Source organism: Glandiceps talaboti, chromosome 22 (genome assembly GCF_964340395.1).
Source record: "Glandiceps talaboti chromosome 22, keGlaTala1.1, whole genome shotgun sequence".
NCBI lineage: Eukaryota > Metazoa > Hemichordata > Enteropneusta > Spengelidae > Glandiceps > Glandiceps talaboti.
Window position 1 is genome coordinate 3,243,771 of NC_135570.1, and position 16,951 is coordinate 3,260,721.

At 35.2% G+C, this 16,951-nt stretch overlaps 1 protein-coding gene across 1 annotated transcript; it reads right to left on the reverse strand.

Moving 5' to 3' along the window:
* Nucleotides 1–9,367: 9,367 nt before the first annotated feature.
* Nucleotides 9,368–16,398, reverse strand: LOC144452410 (neuroligin-4, X-linked-like). Its single transcript, XM_078143501.1, has 9 exons — nucleotides 16,027–16,398; nucleotides 15,130–15,277; nucleotides 13,886–14,071; nucleotides 13,300–13,493; nucleotides 12,517–12,655; nucleotides 11,648–11,817; nucleotides 11,134–11,263; nucleotides 10,172–10,349; nucleotides 9,368–9,680 (listed from the first exon to the last, which is right to left on the reverse strand). Exons 1-9 carry the CDS (start codon nucleotides 16,396–16,398, stop codon nucleotides 9,368–9,370), a joined length of 1,830 nt encoding a protein of 609 aa, XP_077999627.1.
* Nucleotides 16,399–16,951: the final 553 nt, after the last annotated feature.

Sequence of the window (16,951 nt, forward strand, 5' to 3'; positions counted from 1 at the left end):
TAGCATTTGTAAATATCAATTCAGGAAACAATACGTTTTTCGTACGTCCATGCTTTGTCAGTGTGCTTTGCTTGGTTTTAATGCCCATGAAGATAACAGTCGAATTCTCTATTCATATATTTATTAATATATAAATGAATGAAATTCATTCCCACGGGATAAGAAAAGGTACAAACAGCTAGCAGAGGCAACTGTAGTCATACGAATTCTTACAGAAACTAATGATATGTGGGTGACGTCACATTAGTTATGACGTCACCCTGTTGTCTTTGTTCAGTGCTATGACACTGTAATAAAACGAAGTTGAATTGGAATACGTAATGACGTAAGTTTATTTCAAGAAACTGTAGTCATACGAATTCTTATAGAAACTAATGATATGTGGGTGACGTCACATTAGTTATGACATCACCCTGTTGTCTTTGTTCAGTGCAGTGTTGATATTTTATGTTACATGTGTTTATTTTGTGGTATATTCTTTTGTATATTATTTGTCTTGTTATTTTTGGTGTCCTGTACAGAGTAAGGCGATGGATTGTAATACATAATGACATAAGTTTATTTCAAGAAAGCAATATATGTAAAATACAAATTCATATGGAGTAGGAGAGAAAGTAGAAAGTCGTTTGAGTAAACTATCACATTGCATTGCAGTTTTTGGCGTTCTCTCCTGGACACATTATGGTTTTTATCATATTAATTTACCTTTTACTGTTTCAGCGCCTTGATACAGGCTGTCTGTGAGAAGCCGAAATAAATACATACATACATACATACATACATACATACATACATACATATAAAAAGCATACATTTTGAAATGTCTTCAAAACTGATATAATTGCAACAAAGCTCATTTAAACCTACAATCATACTATATTAACATTCCAGTTATTAATCATTACGCCATAAAACTGTTAACGAAGCAAAAAGGTCAAAATTGTAATTGAAAAAAAAAATGTCTATCAAAAACGGAGGTAATTAGGCAACAAATATGTGACATATCAAACTGTCAATCGAATGAGAACAGAATAACGTTAAATATGTTGAATTCCATATTGTGTATATTGTAAAAGATAAAGTTGAGAGACACGTAACAGCTGTATAGTCTATTTTGATCATATCCCAGGATTATATCAGTATTTTGTAAATGAAAAATCGAGAGAATAAGTTCAGTTAATGTTGGGAGATATAATTGATGGTGGATGTATCTTGGGTTTGGCAGCAGTATTGTATAATATAGATGTGTTTAAACGATAAATGTTGATTATGCAAATTTGACATTTCGCAAAATGTTGATACTATTAGGGGTAATGAACATTTTGCCATTTTTGGTAGATAACGTGGGTGGACCTCTAGATGTCTTAAGGATGTTGTGAAAAGACAGAAAACTTATAATACGGTCGATATCAATAATTCATATCCATAGTAACATATTACTCTCTCTTAAATCCATCTTTTAATGCCAGCAAGTGAAATCCCCATTCGATCAATGCTGCCATGTGGGTATAATGGAAGCATAGAGAAACACATTCGAGTTGAAACGTCTAACACGCATAGAAATCGTGTTAGGGGCAAAGTTTACGTCAGAGTTTTCTTGGAAATATGACGTACTTTGGTTAAGCTTTGATTCTATTTGCGTTAAAATTAGACTATGCTTAGAAGTCACTCTTTCCGCTGAAAGCACAAACATCCGGCACGAACTGAATGAATATATTTCGTAGAAAACAGAGCACCTGTAAATATTTTTTTGTGTGACTTAAGAAAGAAATTTTCGTGTTGAATTACTGACCCAAATCAAAGTCAAGGTAAAATGTAAAGGTACTAACAGAAAGGTTATAACTGACGATATAAGTACAAATAGTTGAATTAAATGTCTTTTTGTTCTTGATTTAACTACAAGATGGCTTTTAATCAGATATGACTGTCATTTAGTAAAAAGTGATCTATCCACAAAAATGTCATATATGTGTATGTTCACCCCCTTTACTCTGCATTACAAGTAACCAAGCTTTAAAAGAATACCACAGAACGTCCGCACTATGCAAGATTGGAATGGCTTGATTGTATTGACTAAATATGGAAGTCAAGGCCGAAGGAAAATATCAATGTCTTTACAGAAAGCTAGAGTTCAATAATGTGTGGTAGAAATTTATTGAATGGAGTTTCTCTTTGTTACATTGTCGAGTTATTTTCAGTTTTTTAGCTTGAGTTATAAATAGTGATTTTTACGAAGCATATGGTCTCTATTCGGCCAAATCTGCTAGTGTCGCAAAACAAACGGCCACTGTATGTAGTATGTCATCTTTGTTCCATGTTTGAAAGAAATTGGCCATCGCATGTGCATGTCAGAGACATGGCTGTGGACGTAGTTGTGGACGACCTTGATGGGTAAATATATTGAGGGCAGCTATACATCGTAGTTCACAGTGATCAGAAAATTCGAACAGACAAATACTAATGAGGGGTCATTGCTGTTTAGTTATTTAAAGATATTGTTGCGGAATAAGGGAATGAAATACAACCCTCCAAGTCATATCAATTTACAATTATACAATTGGGACATTTCGATAAACGACTATAGAAAATTGCTATCCAGAGAGAGGAAACTATACTTGTGTGACTGTCATCACTTCATGTAATGTTCGTTGGGGTCGCCTTCTACTCAATTTGATGGGTAGATTAGATAATGTACATATCTAGCCCTAGGAATAGTAACGACTTCATAAATATATTAAGGTGAATCCTTTTCCTATATGTGGTGTTTATGCCTTATAGGTCTCATGCGTTCTGCCATAGAAATGTCGTGATATATGTTTTACAAGTCTACACCTTTATTGAAATGTTCATACGACTTTCATGATATACGTGGGTGTTGAAAACGACTACCTGGTGTACGGAAACGGGTGGCAGCAACAGTTGATATGCAGTATAAACCCATAAGACAAGGAGAGATATCAATCGAAGATCAAATAGCATGTACTTACATCAAGATATCAAATAAGTATGTTTAAACTTCCATCGTTATATGTAATTTATACATATGTTATATATGTAATTTAAACCCCAAAAGTCAGTTATTTACATCGGCATGAACTGTGGAAACCCTTCAACACAAGACTAGGTATGAAATTGTAATTACTTAATTAAGTTTCCAGGCATAAATTGGAAAACAGCCCTCGGCAGTAATTGCAAAACCGTGTTATCAACTAACTACCGTATATCGTATTACATGTACAGTTTAATTTAATCAAATACAGGTATAAATAGAGCACTTTTAAAAAGGATGTATTTCAGGAAGCCGTTTTAATGATGAATGAATTAAACAATTGTCGGGTAGAATGAAAGGTGTGTAAGATAGTGCTATTAAATAGAATTCTAAATATTATAACTATAATAGTCAAATCATCGCCAACACATACCTAAATCTTAAGGGCAAAATGAACTCTACACAAATCAGCTAATCACATGTAACACCATTAAGGAATTTAATACACAATGTAGTATAATAGAATACAAAATGTACTTGGTGACATTTAACATATGCACGAGATCAGACACGTTGAAAGAAAAGGAGTCACAACCTTAACAAATGGACAATCCACATCGCATACATAGAGACAAACATAGACACACACACTTATACATTCACGTTTATACATACATACATACATACATACATACTCATACATACATACATACATACATACATACATACATACATACATACACATACATACATACATACATACATACATACATACATACACACACACACACATACATACATACATACATACATACATACATACATACATACATACACACACACATACACACATACATACATACATACATACATACATACATACATACATACATACATACATACATACATACATAACATTTATAACATTATGCCACAACTATCAACTGAACATGAAAACTGGTAATGAACAAATCGCAGCAATGCAAATTCATCACAGCATCACTTGACTCCATAACTCAATATATTGGAAGTAACGATCAAATACCGTAATTAGAATCAGACATCTTTATGATACAACACGGATAGGCACACGACATAATTGAAAAAATACACAACAAATTTGATTACAAAACACAACTCTGTCTAAGAATCAATTTCGCAGGTCATGTGATTGGTACCGTATCTCTACATATATTAGGGATACAGAAAGCCGTGAAAAATCTCGACAGGTGCCGTTCAGTTTCTTGACATTTACTAACACCGTGACCTTTACTGTCAAGTGAAGAAGTAGTACAAGTAGACTAATTACCTGATTACAAGTTTCAGTTACGAATCTTGATTAGCGTCTACAGGTATCCACCCTCGGCTACAATCCTGATACTTTTTCGCGACTTGTCTCAGTCACCATGTCAAACATTATGTACACACTTCCTATTTCACTAAACACGATACCTATTTCAATTGGACTGCATACATATTTGTGGTATATGTCCGTGTGGTGAAGGTTACCATACCTTGAAGTATTCAGATGTACCCCTATCCCGACTAACCCCCCCCCCCTCGTAAGGACTATCAAAAGCCAGAATTCAATCTGTAATTATCACTATGGGGATGAATTATGTGGTAATATGACCAAAAGATAGATGTAGGAACACGGTCTTGTTTTAATGAAACAGCTCTGATAACAAGTACGTTAACAAGTTGCAGCTGTAGTGACTCATGGTATCATTAAATGTATGCTTTTTATATGTATGTATGTATGTATGTATGTATGTATGTATGTATGTATGTATGTATGTATGTATGTATGTATGTATGTATGTATGTATGTATGTATGTATGTGTGTATGTGTGTATGTGTGTATATGTATGTATGTATGTATGTATGTATGTATGTATGTATGTATGTATGTATGTGTCTGTGTGTGTGTGTGTGTGTGCGTGTGTATGTATACATGCATGCACGTACGTACGTACGGTATGTGTTAAAGTATGTTTGCTCGCGCGTGCGTACATGTGTAGGCAGGCAGCCAGGACAGGACAGGGCAGGCCAGTGTATATATAGGGCAGGGCAGGGCAGGGCAGGCCACTGCAGGGCAAGGTAGGGCAGGGTAGGGTAGGCCAGGAAGACATGTATGAAAACAATTACTGTTTGTATGAAAGCTTACTCCTCGCCAAACACAGCATTTAACAGGTTATATTGAGTTTTATCTCAATGATTTACAGTCAACCCCATGACCTTTAGAGTTGTACTATGTGGATAAAAGTCATTCATGGTGTAAGGTATTTAAACGTCGCGTTCATGTATATCAAGAGTTACACCTTGGCAGGAAATGCCACGTGTCGTTGCCATGGAAAAGAAACAAATGGCATGGTTACGAGTTAACTGTCATCAACGGAAAACATGAATTTTCACAAATATGGTAAACATTATTAATATAAGCTGATATTTAGCAAGTTCGTAAATTCCACTTTTCATGTCCTTCCATTGGAATAAGACTATCTGTAATATGATGCAATTATAAGGTTATTGTTTTCACTGCTCCTTTAACGTATTAAGTAAAAAGGCACTTTGCATGGATATTGCAATAAGAAGTGCACTACACATGTTAGGCAGACATGCAGCCAGGACAGGGCAGGACAGCGCAGGGCAATAAACAAAGTATTATGGAAATATATATATATACGCGGGCTTCAGATTACAAATCAAAGCGAAATAACGTAACTAGCATTGTAAGTCATTGCGTGCATGTTTAACATATTGATACAATTGAAAGCTGTGAATTTAAAGGGAAACTATAGTACACACCTATTTTCAAAATTATGAACCTGAATTCCATTGTTTATATTGGTGCTGGCAATTAGGTACGAGTTTATGATAATGACTTAGTCTTTTATGCTCGATATACATGACATAACAAATATGGGTACTGGTAGCATGATAGCAAACTATTTGGCACTAGTATAGTGAATATCACCAGCTTAGTGTAACTTACAAACTATTGCACACCATAACATCCAAAACAGTCACCCCCCACCCCCACTCCCACCGCCACACACAACAAAACAATACAGAAAAATAATTTGTGTACTAAACTTCGGATTTTCATGACCGGTTTCCAAAATTATTGTTATGTATGGCGAGACGTATATGTCAATCTTTTTATTGCAGTATTTTTTTGTAGTTTTTCATGTCGAGGACCGTTTTTAACATTGAATAAAGTATTTTGAAGAATCCAGCACTTGCATTTTGGAGAACTTTTTAATTTTTTAAATTTCTAGTATCGATTTATGATTTCATATTTTGTATTATAATAGGGTTTCACTTTTCAAGTAAGAAGTAAAACACGACATATTATCAAGTTACACTGACCCTTACCAGAATCAGATCTTGGGCGTTGAAGTTTCTACAAGGACTCCTTAGAGAGTAAGCTTACACACGACTTCACCAAATAATCTCTCAATCCCACCTAAGCATGACGGAACATGATAAAACTTATCTGACTTTATCCTGTGACGAACACAACCTATATCAACTCACAAAAGAGCTATTGTGTCACGACACCTGTGATCTTGTTGCAGACCTTTAACGTTCAAACATTCTTTGATGTTCCGAGTTTGCTCGTTTCCTGTAAGCTCGTATATCTACACAATCAGTAACGACTGATCTAGGTTTAATGTCACTATACGTCATTAATTATGTCACATTACTAACACAGAGCCTATAAAGGCCATACAAGTGGAGATTAAAAGTTTCTGTTGTTGACCTTTATCACAATCTTAAGGCAGGTACTTATTAGAATAGAATTATTCTTCCACCTACTAACGTTTTAATGAATTTGTTTTCAAAACATTGACCGATTTCATAAAAAAACAAATGACGTAGAGCATAAAAAGCAATGAGGTAAAAATACATTATGCATGTACATGTTTTATACTTCTTGTATAATGTAAGAACATACTTATCATAAATTATGCGTCATATAAAACATGGTGACCGAAGATATACTAACATATATATAGACAGGAATTCTCAGTAGTCGAAAAATAATTTCTTCCCCTTTCAATCCCAATTGAAACCTCACAAATACCTGAAAACACTGTGCTCGTTAGTAATACAGTGTAAAGATACCTGGAGCGTTCTGATTCTTTTGACTTTTAAAGACGGAAATGTTCGACAAAGGAATCACCAAGACAACGTAAGTCGAACCTATACAAATACAAAAAAAGAACGGTGTGACATTTAAATGTAACACTTCATCTACTAATTCGCTACAGATAAATGAAATAGATTACCACATACTTGTGAAGTTGTGAAGATCAACTTACATTATTTGACATGGACATGGTATGTCTAAAACTTAGTTCATACAAGAAAAGTAGATAAATCGTGATTGATTGGAGCCATTATAAGGATTACTGGCTCCTGGTAAGATCAAAATCACGACGTATAATAACAATATCGAGAAGCCCAGTTTCCTTACTTTGAAATATATTGGCCAGAAGGGACGAATTTATCTCTGATTTTAATACTAAAGTAATCGTAAATCGTCAGGAAATGGAACCGTGACATTATTATGGTTTTAAGTTAAACTATAGAAGTAACGCACTGGCGATGCATTACTAGGGTCATTGGGTTACAATAACCTGCCTCAGTAAATTTGTTTGATTGACACACAGAGGAAATGTAGTCGTGCATCGAGTGATCACAAGTCGGTGGTTTCTTCTAAGCACTCAAATAGAATAAGCATTACATACCTTGAAGTTAGCATTTAAATGTTTCTTTTAATTTCTGTAATTTTTTTATTTATTTATTATTTATTTATTTATAAAGCCTTCACAAGAAGAGATACCAACAATGAAAAAATGAAAACACGATACATTACAATCATACAAAATAATATAATGTCAAAATGGCATCAACAATTCTCACATGCTAAGAATTTGACAACTCTGTGGATCCTTCGCATATAAAATTATATGACTGGCAATGGAGTATACTTTGAAGAAGGCATGTGGTATAGTTTGAAAAAGGCATGTATGTCGTATGTTAATGAACGCAATTGTTATTTATGTCAACAAGTTGTTCCTAATGTAACAAATTATCTTCTCTGTTTATTCACTCAATAGAAATTAAAAAGTTGTTACTGTCTCGCGCTGTACAAGATAAATCCACACCGTGTATACGTTTGGGTAAAGTTGTAAGTAGCCACTACAGTCGCTCGTATGACATAAGTGGACGTGTGTGACATTTGGCTGTAATATGATAGCCTTCGCTCTCGTCATTTAAGTGTCACAACGCCATTCCATGTAAAATGTCAAAGCATGCTAGGGATTATAAATATTAATCGCTCGTTTAAATAATTCTTGCGTCGAAGCAAACATTTCTTGCTTCTTTCTATATCTGTCGTCAATCAATATTATTTGAATACTTCTGTCAAAACACTTGAACACTATCTGGCATATGTAACGAAAGTTTCATGCCCACACTTGGTAAGTATGACGTCACAGTCAATTATGCAGCTATGTATGTTACTCGGAGGGAAGTTACTCTTATTCAAAGAAAAATGTTTGGAAAAGTAACATAGAGTCCGTTTCAGTTCAGAAACTATATGACCAATAGAGTGTAGATAACAATAATATTCCATTTAGTCCCTTCACTTGTATTAGTAATAACAACATGTAGATTTAGGGTGCCTCTGGTAATTTCTCAAAAAATACTACAAAAGTTTACACTTTTGTTTGAAACAGTGTAATTGTATAAATGCCCACTTGACCAATAATATTGTTAACTGCACATGCCCTTGACCCAAACCCAAGTACTTGCCTATTGGATAGGCATCATGGGTTGGACCTGTGATTCGGAATTTGTGGACTGGCCTTTTTCTCTTGAATTATGGCCATATCTCAAAGACTAAAATCACAGACACGAGTCACGGTTCTAAATGGTTATGTCTGTTTACCCACAGACAAGGTGTTTTTATTTACCTATTGACCATACTAGTGCACACATTTGATAAAAAATATTATCCTTTCATCTGAGGTGTTTATTTTCTTTAGTCTTTTGTTCATCAACAGTCAGCATCAAAACTCAAATTTACAAATGTCTTGTACGTAATATCTAAAACTCGTAATATTGCATCATACGACAAGTTGTGATGATTTCGAAGTTAAAATCTGGCATTTGAAAAAACATACAACTCTGAAGCTTAAATTTAATGCAATTCACCATTAAACAGAGTTTGTTGAATTTAACGTTTATTCTCATTTAGCAATTAACTAGTTTTTCATTAAAGTATTTATGACATAATTTAGTTTAAAATGGAGTAAATAAGTATCCTTTCTGCTTGCTTCAACTTTACTCGTGTCTTCATTTATTCATATTAGATTCGCAAACGCAATTAACCAAATGAATAAATTAAGGTACATGTAAGAAACGGATGAAAGATTGTGAGTTGATAGAATTCCACTCGACGGTTCACACACTTCAGGGGGAAGGGTGATGACAATTGGTTCAGCCACTTCTTGTTCTCGGTTAATAATGGTCAGTAGATAATCTTCCCAGAATAACATCTCTCTTGCCTTGTAGTTGAACTTCAGTTCAGTTACGTCATCAAACTCAAGATAGGCATAGGTGGAATTGTCAAATTTATCCCATGTGATACCATTGACTGGTGTTGGTGTTGGATCACTGAAAGAGACGAATGTATTTGTTGTGATATGGCTTTGTTTACCATAACCATGTATGTATGTATGTATGTATGTATGTATGTATGTATGTATGTATGTATGTATGTATGTATGTGTATGTATCCCTTCACTACAAGGTAGCATGTATATTTTGTTCTACCAACTGAATGGATATTGAGTTTTATCACATAAACACGTGCAAATCTTCACCTGTGTGACGTAAAACAGGGCAGATCAAAAACCCATATCACCCCTGTTCTACCGAACTTTTTGTCTCAACTGTTCGAGTGTTCCTGCCAATGCTACGCTACGATCAAGTTATCGTAATAATTATGTACTTTCAAAACGTAAATCTCCATTACATTCGGTGAAAATAATGAAATGAATTGGAATGATAACTTAAAGATTGAAAGTCAGTTTTTGATATCCAAGATATGGCTAAAGACAATAAACAGGAGACAAGGAAAGTTGTATTCGTGATGACAGACTTACCTATATTTAGCAAAGTTTGTGAACAACGTCATAGAAAGCTCACTCATGTCACGATCAGCATTTGTCCAATACGGCTGGGAGTCGTACCAATTATTGTAACAGCCCCAAGGACATGTACGGTTGGGTTCTAAGAATGGAGTGCCAAATGTGTAAACTAAATCTTTACCATGAGTGACACCTGTTGAACGAATGAGAATGTATCATCTGTCTCGCAGGTGAATGTACTTTTACAATTCGTGGCAGATCGACAAATCATGGCCTTTCTGATTTTGTTGGTTATAATTCTAGGAAATATGATTTTATTGTGTAGACAAAATTTGTACAATCATGTATTACCTCTCATTACCATTATGACTTTTTGTTCCTTGAACGTGATTGCCATGGGAACTAATACGGCAAGTGGAACATTGTCATGATCAGTTCTTACGATAACAGAATTGGATGTACACTTTGTCATCAGGTTTGAACAGCCGACACTATTTTGTAACATCGATGTTTTGTGTTATTTTATCTTAGGTTAACTTGAAAGCAAAATTTGATTATCACAAATTGCAATCACATTGTGTAATAAGCAGGTTAAAAAAATGAAAATTTGAACACCAACATATTGCAAACAGTCGAGAAGATACTTTTGAAACACTTTCTTATGAAACGTGTACATTTATGTAACGACTTAAGTCAACAACAAAATTCGAACACATAGAAAGGCGAAGATATAGAATTGGGAATTATCCCTGATCTACATTTCGGCGAGTCTCTGTCACTAAAGAAAGGCCATATACCCAGTAATATATGAAAATGATATCTTAAAATGTAATATGAGTAAATCTGCATATTAAATATTTAACATAGAACTAGGGCTGAAGTTGCGTGTATCAGCTTTGGATGCATTTCAGATTTTCGCCTTGGAATTCTTGTCATTCACCACCGCTAGCACTGTGTTCCATATTATCTATACCAACCTTGGAATGGTGGACTTGGATCAAACTTTGATCGGTAGTGGAATGAGTATTTGTAAGTGTTTTCCTGTAATAATGCATGGTGCTTTGAATGGTAGTCAGAAGGAGCTGTAAAATCTTCGTCAGTGCACATCTTAGGGAACACATAGAAATACAAGAATGATTATCTACGTGAAACATTATAAAATATGTATACAGTGATCTTGGATTTATTTCATTATCGAATGTTTTGAGTGTTGTTTTGCGTTTTTGGAATTTATATAAAGCAAGAATTTGGTAATGCCAAAATCTTTTGGGCACGCCATATGGTACCGTAGAGGGCGCAGATAGAATGTGATCAAATGCCGATACGTTTCAAGCTAAAGGTTCTGGGAATCTTCTCTTAACGTTAGATGAAATATGTAATTAGGTAGTACATTGGAAACACGCTTTTAGTTCATAAGAAGACATAATTATTGTGGTGGATACCCAGTAATTTATAACGTAATGTGATGAAATCTAAGATGTAATCTGTTACCTGAGTCCAACTATTTCGTATAGTCTGTTCATTTAATGGGTCAAGTGGATCTGTATACTGATATACTAACGCGTGATATATAGCATCTTCGTTACCAGTATGACCCCATCTTGTATTTGCATAACGTTCCACTACACTGTCAAACATTTCCTTAGACATGGTACTGGATGCTAACAATGAAAAACACAGGGTTATCTTTCGATGACAATTAGATGTGATTTCCCAATATTTTTCTTCGTTCAGCCAAGGAGAATAAGAGTGTCCTACGAGTCGATAGACTCGTAGTGACACGTCACTAGTATTTTCCAGCTGATTAAAGAAAAATATTCAAGAATAACATGATTATACCAGCGCCAATAATATCAAAGAAAAATCGGGATTAGTAATGGTAATTTTGAACGTTTTGACTTATATTTCAAATACAACAGAACCAGTGACGTAGACGAGCGTTGTCGTGACATAGACACGCGTTGTCGTGACGTAGAACGACCAAAGTATATATTCCATATTTTTGTGCAATTTGGATCGTGCATGGTACAATGAAAAGTAAAAACTACCCGTGATCAGGTATTTATGCTCAAACAGTACCTGAATGTTAGCTGCCTTTAGCTGCATTTTTTGCTCATAAAATATAAGAAAGGCACAGGGTTATGTAAAAGATCTTATGTAGTTTGGTGTTTTGGGGGGAAATGCCTCTCAATAAGACGGAGAAATATTTTTTGTCGATGTTAGATTTAACACTCTTGCTGAATGGTGGGTTACACATATATGATGTTTCTTTGTCTGTTATTAGAATTATATATATATATAGAGGTACATACTTGGTGCCAATTTCTTAAATGAAATTATTGTTTCCGATTCACACTTACGATAACTTTGTTCATCTTTCGTGGAACCAATCATTAAAGGTACATTGTTAAATTCTCCCCTCGCTACCAAATCTCTTGTGTCATCGACAATTATGTTACCATCAATAGTTGGCATCCAATCACAAGTACCACTATGTGGCTGTTCATAAAAAGAGAAACACAAGTACAAACCAGATGTAATCTGAATGCCTTTCATTGGAACAAAATCAAGGCTTCTTATTGTTGTTACTTCTGTATTGTTTATTACATTACACGTTCACGAAGTGTGAAAGAATGAAAACAGCGCCTCCTATTGGTAGAACCTGAAACTATCATGTTAAATATCATCATATCACATTTGATGAAATTCTGAGCAACAATGGATGATGTATCTCATATTTGGTAGTTATAAATATTTATGCAAATTAGATGGATATATGCATGGCAAATCCATTATATCTAACTGTGTGTAGCACATACATGACTTGACGCCATTACTATATATATCCTCTATATTAAATAACATTATAAGCTAATATTCCCTAATCAGTAACTCCTGAAAAAATCATGTGAAATCTACGTCAACAAGATTTACAGAGCAAGTTTTTATTACGATTGTATGTATCAAATTTATTTAATATTCCAAGTTTGCATTCTTAAGATATTGCCCATTTACCTGGCCAAATGTCATTAACTATGTATATGATTTATCAAAACAAAAATCTATATCAACAAGATTTATCAAACAAAGTTTGCTTTATTATTGTCAAATCTATAAGTACATTATGGGATGTTTAAAGTTACCTTGATTATGACTTCAGAAATTTCTTGCCAGGTTTTAGTTCTCAAGCAATCAACAATATCTTGTGATGAGCCTTCGGCACAGTTCACTGCCTCTGCTAGTTGCATTGTAATTCCTTTTGCAACAAAGGGAGATCTATACATACTCCATCGAGCCATAGATGTTCCACTAATTGCAATAACCTTGTGAAAGAGGCCTGAAACATAAGTATACCATATCTCATAGGTATTTTAAAAATGATTTCACTGTTTTGAACCAAACTTAAAGCGGATAAGACTCATGCAATGTTTCTAAAAATCCAGAAATGTTGAATTGACTAAGTGTCGATAGTTGATTCCTTATATTAGACCTAATGAGCACTACTATGTATAGAACAGTAAATGTGTACCGTTTATTTCTGAAATGTGATCTTTTACACACCTCAGATTAAATTAACATTTCCACAATACTTCTATAATCCTCCACACTCTAAACAAATTGACGCTTAGGACGCGTCGCATGTGTTCACTTTGGTCTGGTTTCCAGAATACATGCATTCTGTGTACTTTCTCTGAACACATACTCTGTGCTCAAAAAGTGCCAGCGTACCTTTGGCTGCAGATTGAAACAATAGAAGAGTTGAACAACCAGCCCCGGCGCTCTGTCCAAATACTGTTACTTGGTTAGGATCACCCCCAAAGTTTGCAATATTGTCTCTAACCCATTGTAAAGCCTTGATGTTGTCCTGCAATCCATAATTACCAGGTGAGGCGTCATCATCAGTACTCATGAAACCTGCAATATTATGGAATAGTCAACAACAAATTAAAATGTCGGGAATTATTGACATTTTTAGAAAATGAAAAACATAACATTTTACGAAATTATAGCCAATGGTTAAATATTGTATGAAGATCGTAAATATGAATTTTATATACAATATTTTCATATATGTATCAAAGTGTGTCTGTCTTGTTGAAGCTCTGTAGAGAAATCGTTGATCTCTTCTCGCGTAAAATGGTGTCTCTGAGGCGATTCCGTCTGCGTCTGGGCACTATCTAACGATAAACGTATATGGTACTATGTCAATCAATGCCACCAATACGATTAGAATCAGCATGTCCTCCTGCCTGTCACTGTCAATTAATACACTCTACAACTTAAACTTCAATTTTTTCTGATATTTTTTTTACAGGCTTTGTATATTATTTCCACCTTCTTAGCAGTGATATAATTGGTTAAACCTGAGTTTGTAAGCTTTTTACTCGAGTGAAAACACTTACATAATATGCAATCTCGATTGAAATATTTTAATATGATTTTATAAATATCGATGCATGCTCTCTATAAGTTGTCTAGCTGCATTTTGAGTTCATGGTGTAGAGATTTCTTGAACATTTTTATACGTATGATAAATTACGTCATCGTATTGTTTATAAATTATGTCTTAATACAAGGTGTGAGTTTAGTTATTCAGTAAGTACAATACTTTGCTGTTTTTGTCATCAAGACCTCGTCTGCCTTTCAAATCGTTGATTATCCGATAACTGCTATTAGCGCAACAATAATCCACACATCCACTTTCACAATACAGATAACAGCGTCCTGGAACCTACATATAATGCATTTGTAACAGAGCATGTCACTTTGATAGTGTAATGTATAAATTATAAGGAGATGACCTTATGGCACCTTTAAAGCCAATTTTAATTGCGTGTCACTGATAAAACAACATCCAATAACAGGCGTTTTTATATAACTTCTGCAAGGGTTCTATTTGTATTGATAACAAAAAAAACAACATTTGAAAACAGTCGTTAACTAAATTGGAAATGTAGAAACTGATAGCCAACCTAAAGCAGCTAGTCGATAATTAACCGTCACCACTACCACGCCATTCTGGGCCAGTATACTGCCATCATACTCCTCTGTCGTCCCCACAATGTAACAACCACCGTGTATCCATACCATGACAGGCAATAGTCCATTCCTAGAGTTCGTCTAAGGGGAGAACCATTTGATTTATGGGGGTGAGGGTGGAGGGTTTTGGGGGAAAACATTTGTCGGCAGGTGAAGGAGAAAAACAAATTGATCCCGTGTACTGGCTTGAGAAAAAGATTGTTCCAACAAACTTGCATTGCTTCTGCATATGGAAAAAATAATTTGAGGCAGAACTGACAATAGGCAACAACTTTGAAGCCATACCCACTTCCTCCACCCCCCCATAAATCAAATGGTTCTCCCCTAATCAAATAATAGAAAAATGTTTACCTTTAAGTTATTTACAGTGTTCACATACTACTGTTCAATGCCTACCATACGCCACCTCCTGACGTTTAACGACTTAGTGCATCAAGCATGGCATTTTTATTGACGGTTTTGAGAGGGTGATCTTAAGATATTTAGCCTCAGGGAGGACAAGTTTATGAATGTAGTCATTGTATATATGGAACAGAAAATGGACGATACATATAATATATGACAATCTCTAGTGTTTTTGACTTTATATTAACGAAGACTATGCACAATACAGACATGCACGCACACACACGCACACACACACATACATACACATGTATGCACGTATCCATACACGCACGCACGCACGCCGGGAAAGGATGACGGCAGAGACCACTAGAACTTGCAAGTACTCCTGGAAACAGCCTGAATACTCCACACATGCACTCACACGTCGCGTCATCGGGTTCAGTCATATACGTACACAGTTGCCATATACATATTTGCCATACCTGTACGGGTGAATAGACGTTCAGGTATAAGCAGTCTTCGTCGTAATTGTCGAATTCACCACCAATAACATCATTGAGGTAATTCTTGCGCTGCGGGCAAGCAGGTTTGAAAACAAGTGTGTCAAGTACTCCTGTCCAAGGGTTTGGGTTTTGTGGTGGAGCGAATCTAAGTTGTCCAACGGGCGGTGCCGCGAAGGGAATACCGACGTACACATCCATGAATTTACCGTCATCTTGTAATGCGCGCGCGCCCCGAATTTGGCCATAGGTTGTGTTCGCTATTGTGTGAGTATGGTTTATGTACGTACCCGTATAGGCTAAGGTAGAACGTAAAAAGACACACAATAACAGAGTAATGAAGGCACAAAACATCTTGCTGTGATACAGTGAAGGACAGAACTAATATGAAACAACACGTAACATTGTCTATTACATGAACGTCCAATGCTTAAGATAAGATTAGTAAATCTGGTATATCAGTTCCAAGGTAGCGGATATATACATATTTGACACTAACAATGTATGATAAACTATGTAACAGTTTTCATCACTCTATCCCAAGGTATGCATACGTTGTTAAGGATGGTAATGTTTATGTGCTTATGTTGTTGCTATGGTTCTGTTTGCTGTGACCCGACCGACTGCGCTGGTTTGCACGTGCTAGGCGAGTGCACGTCATTATGTACTCACGTACAATGGTGGCAATGTAACAATTAAATGTCACATCTCACATTAGGTCTCGTGAGCTATCTCGGCCAGGGAACAATATTCGCTTCCTAAACTTGGTAAAAAATACATGTTTGGAAGGGAGATCATTATCATATAATGACAGTCTTGCCTTGGTTTAAATTTCATTACTATAGTGTTTTGTACACAAGTTACTTTACCACGTCAGACCTATGGTTTGACATGGCAAAATAATTAT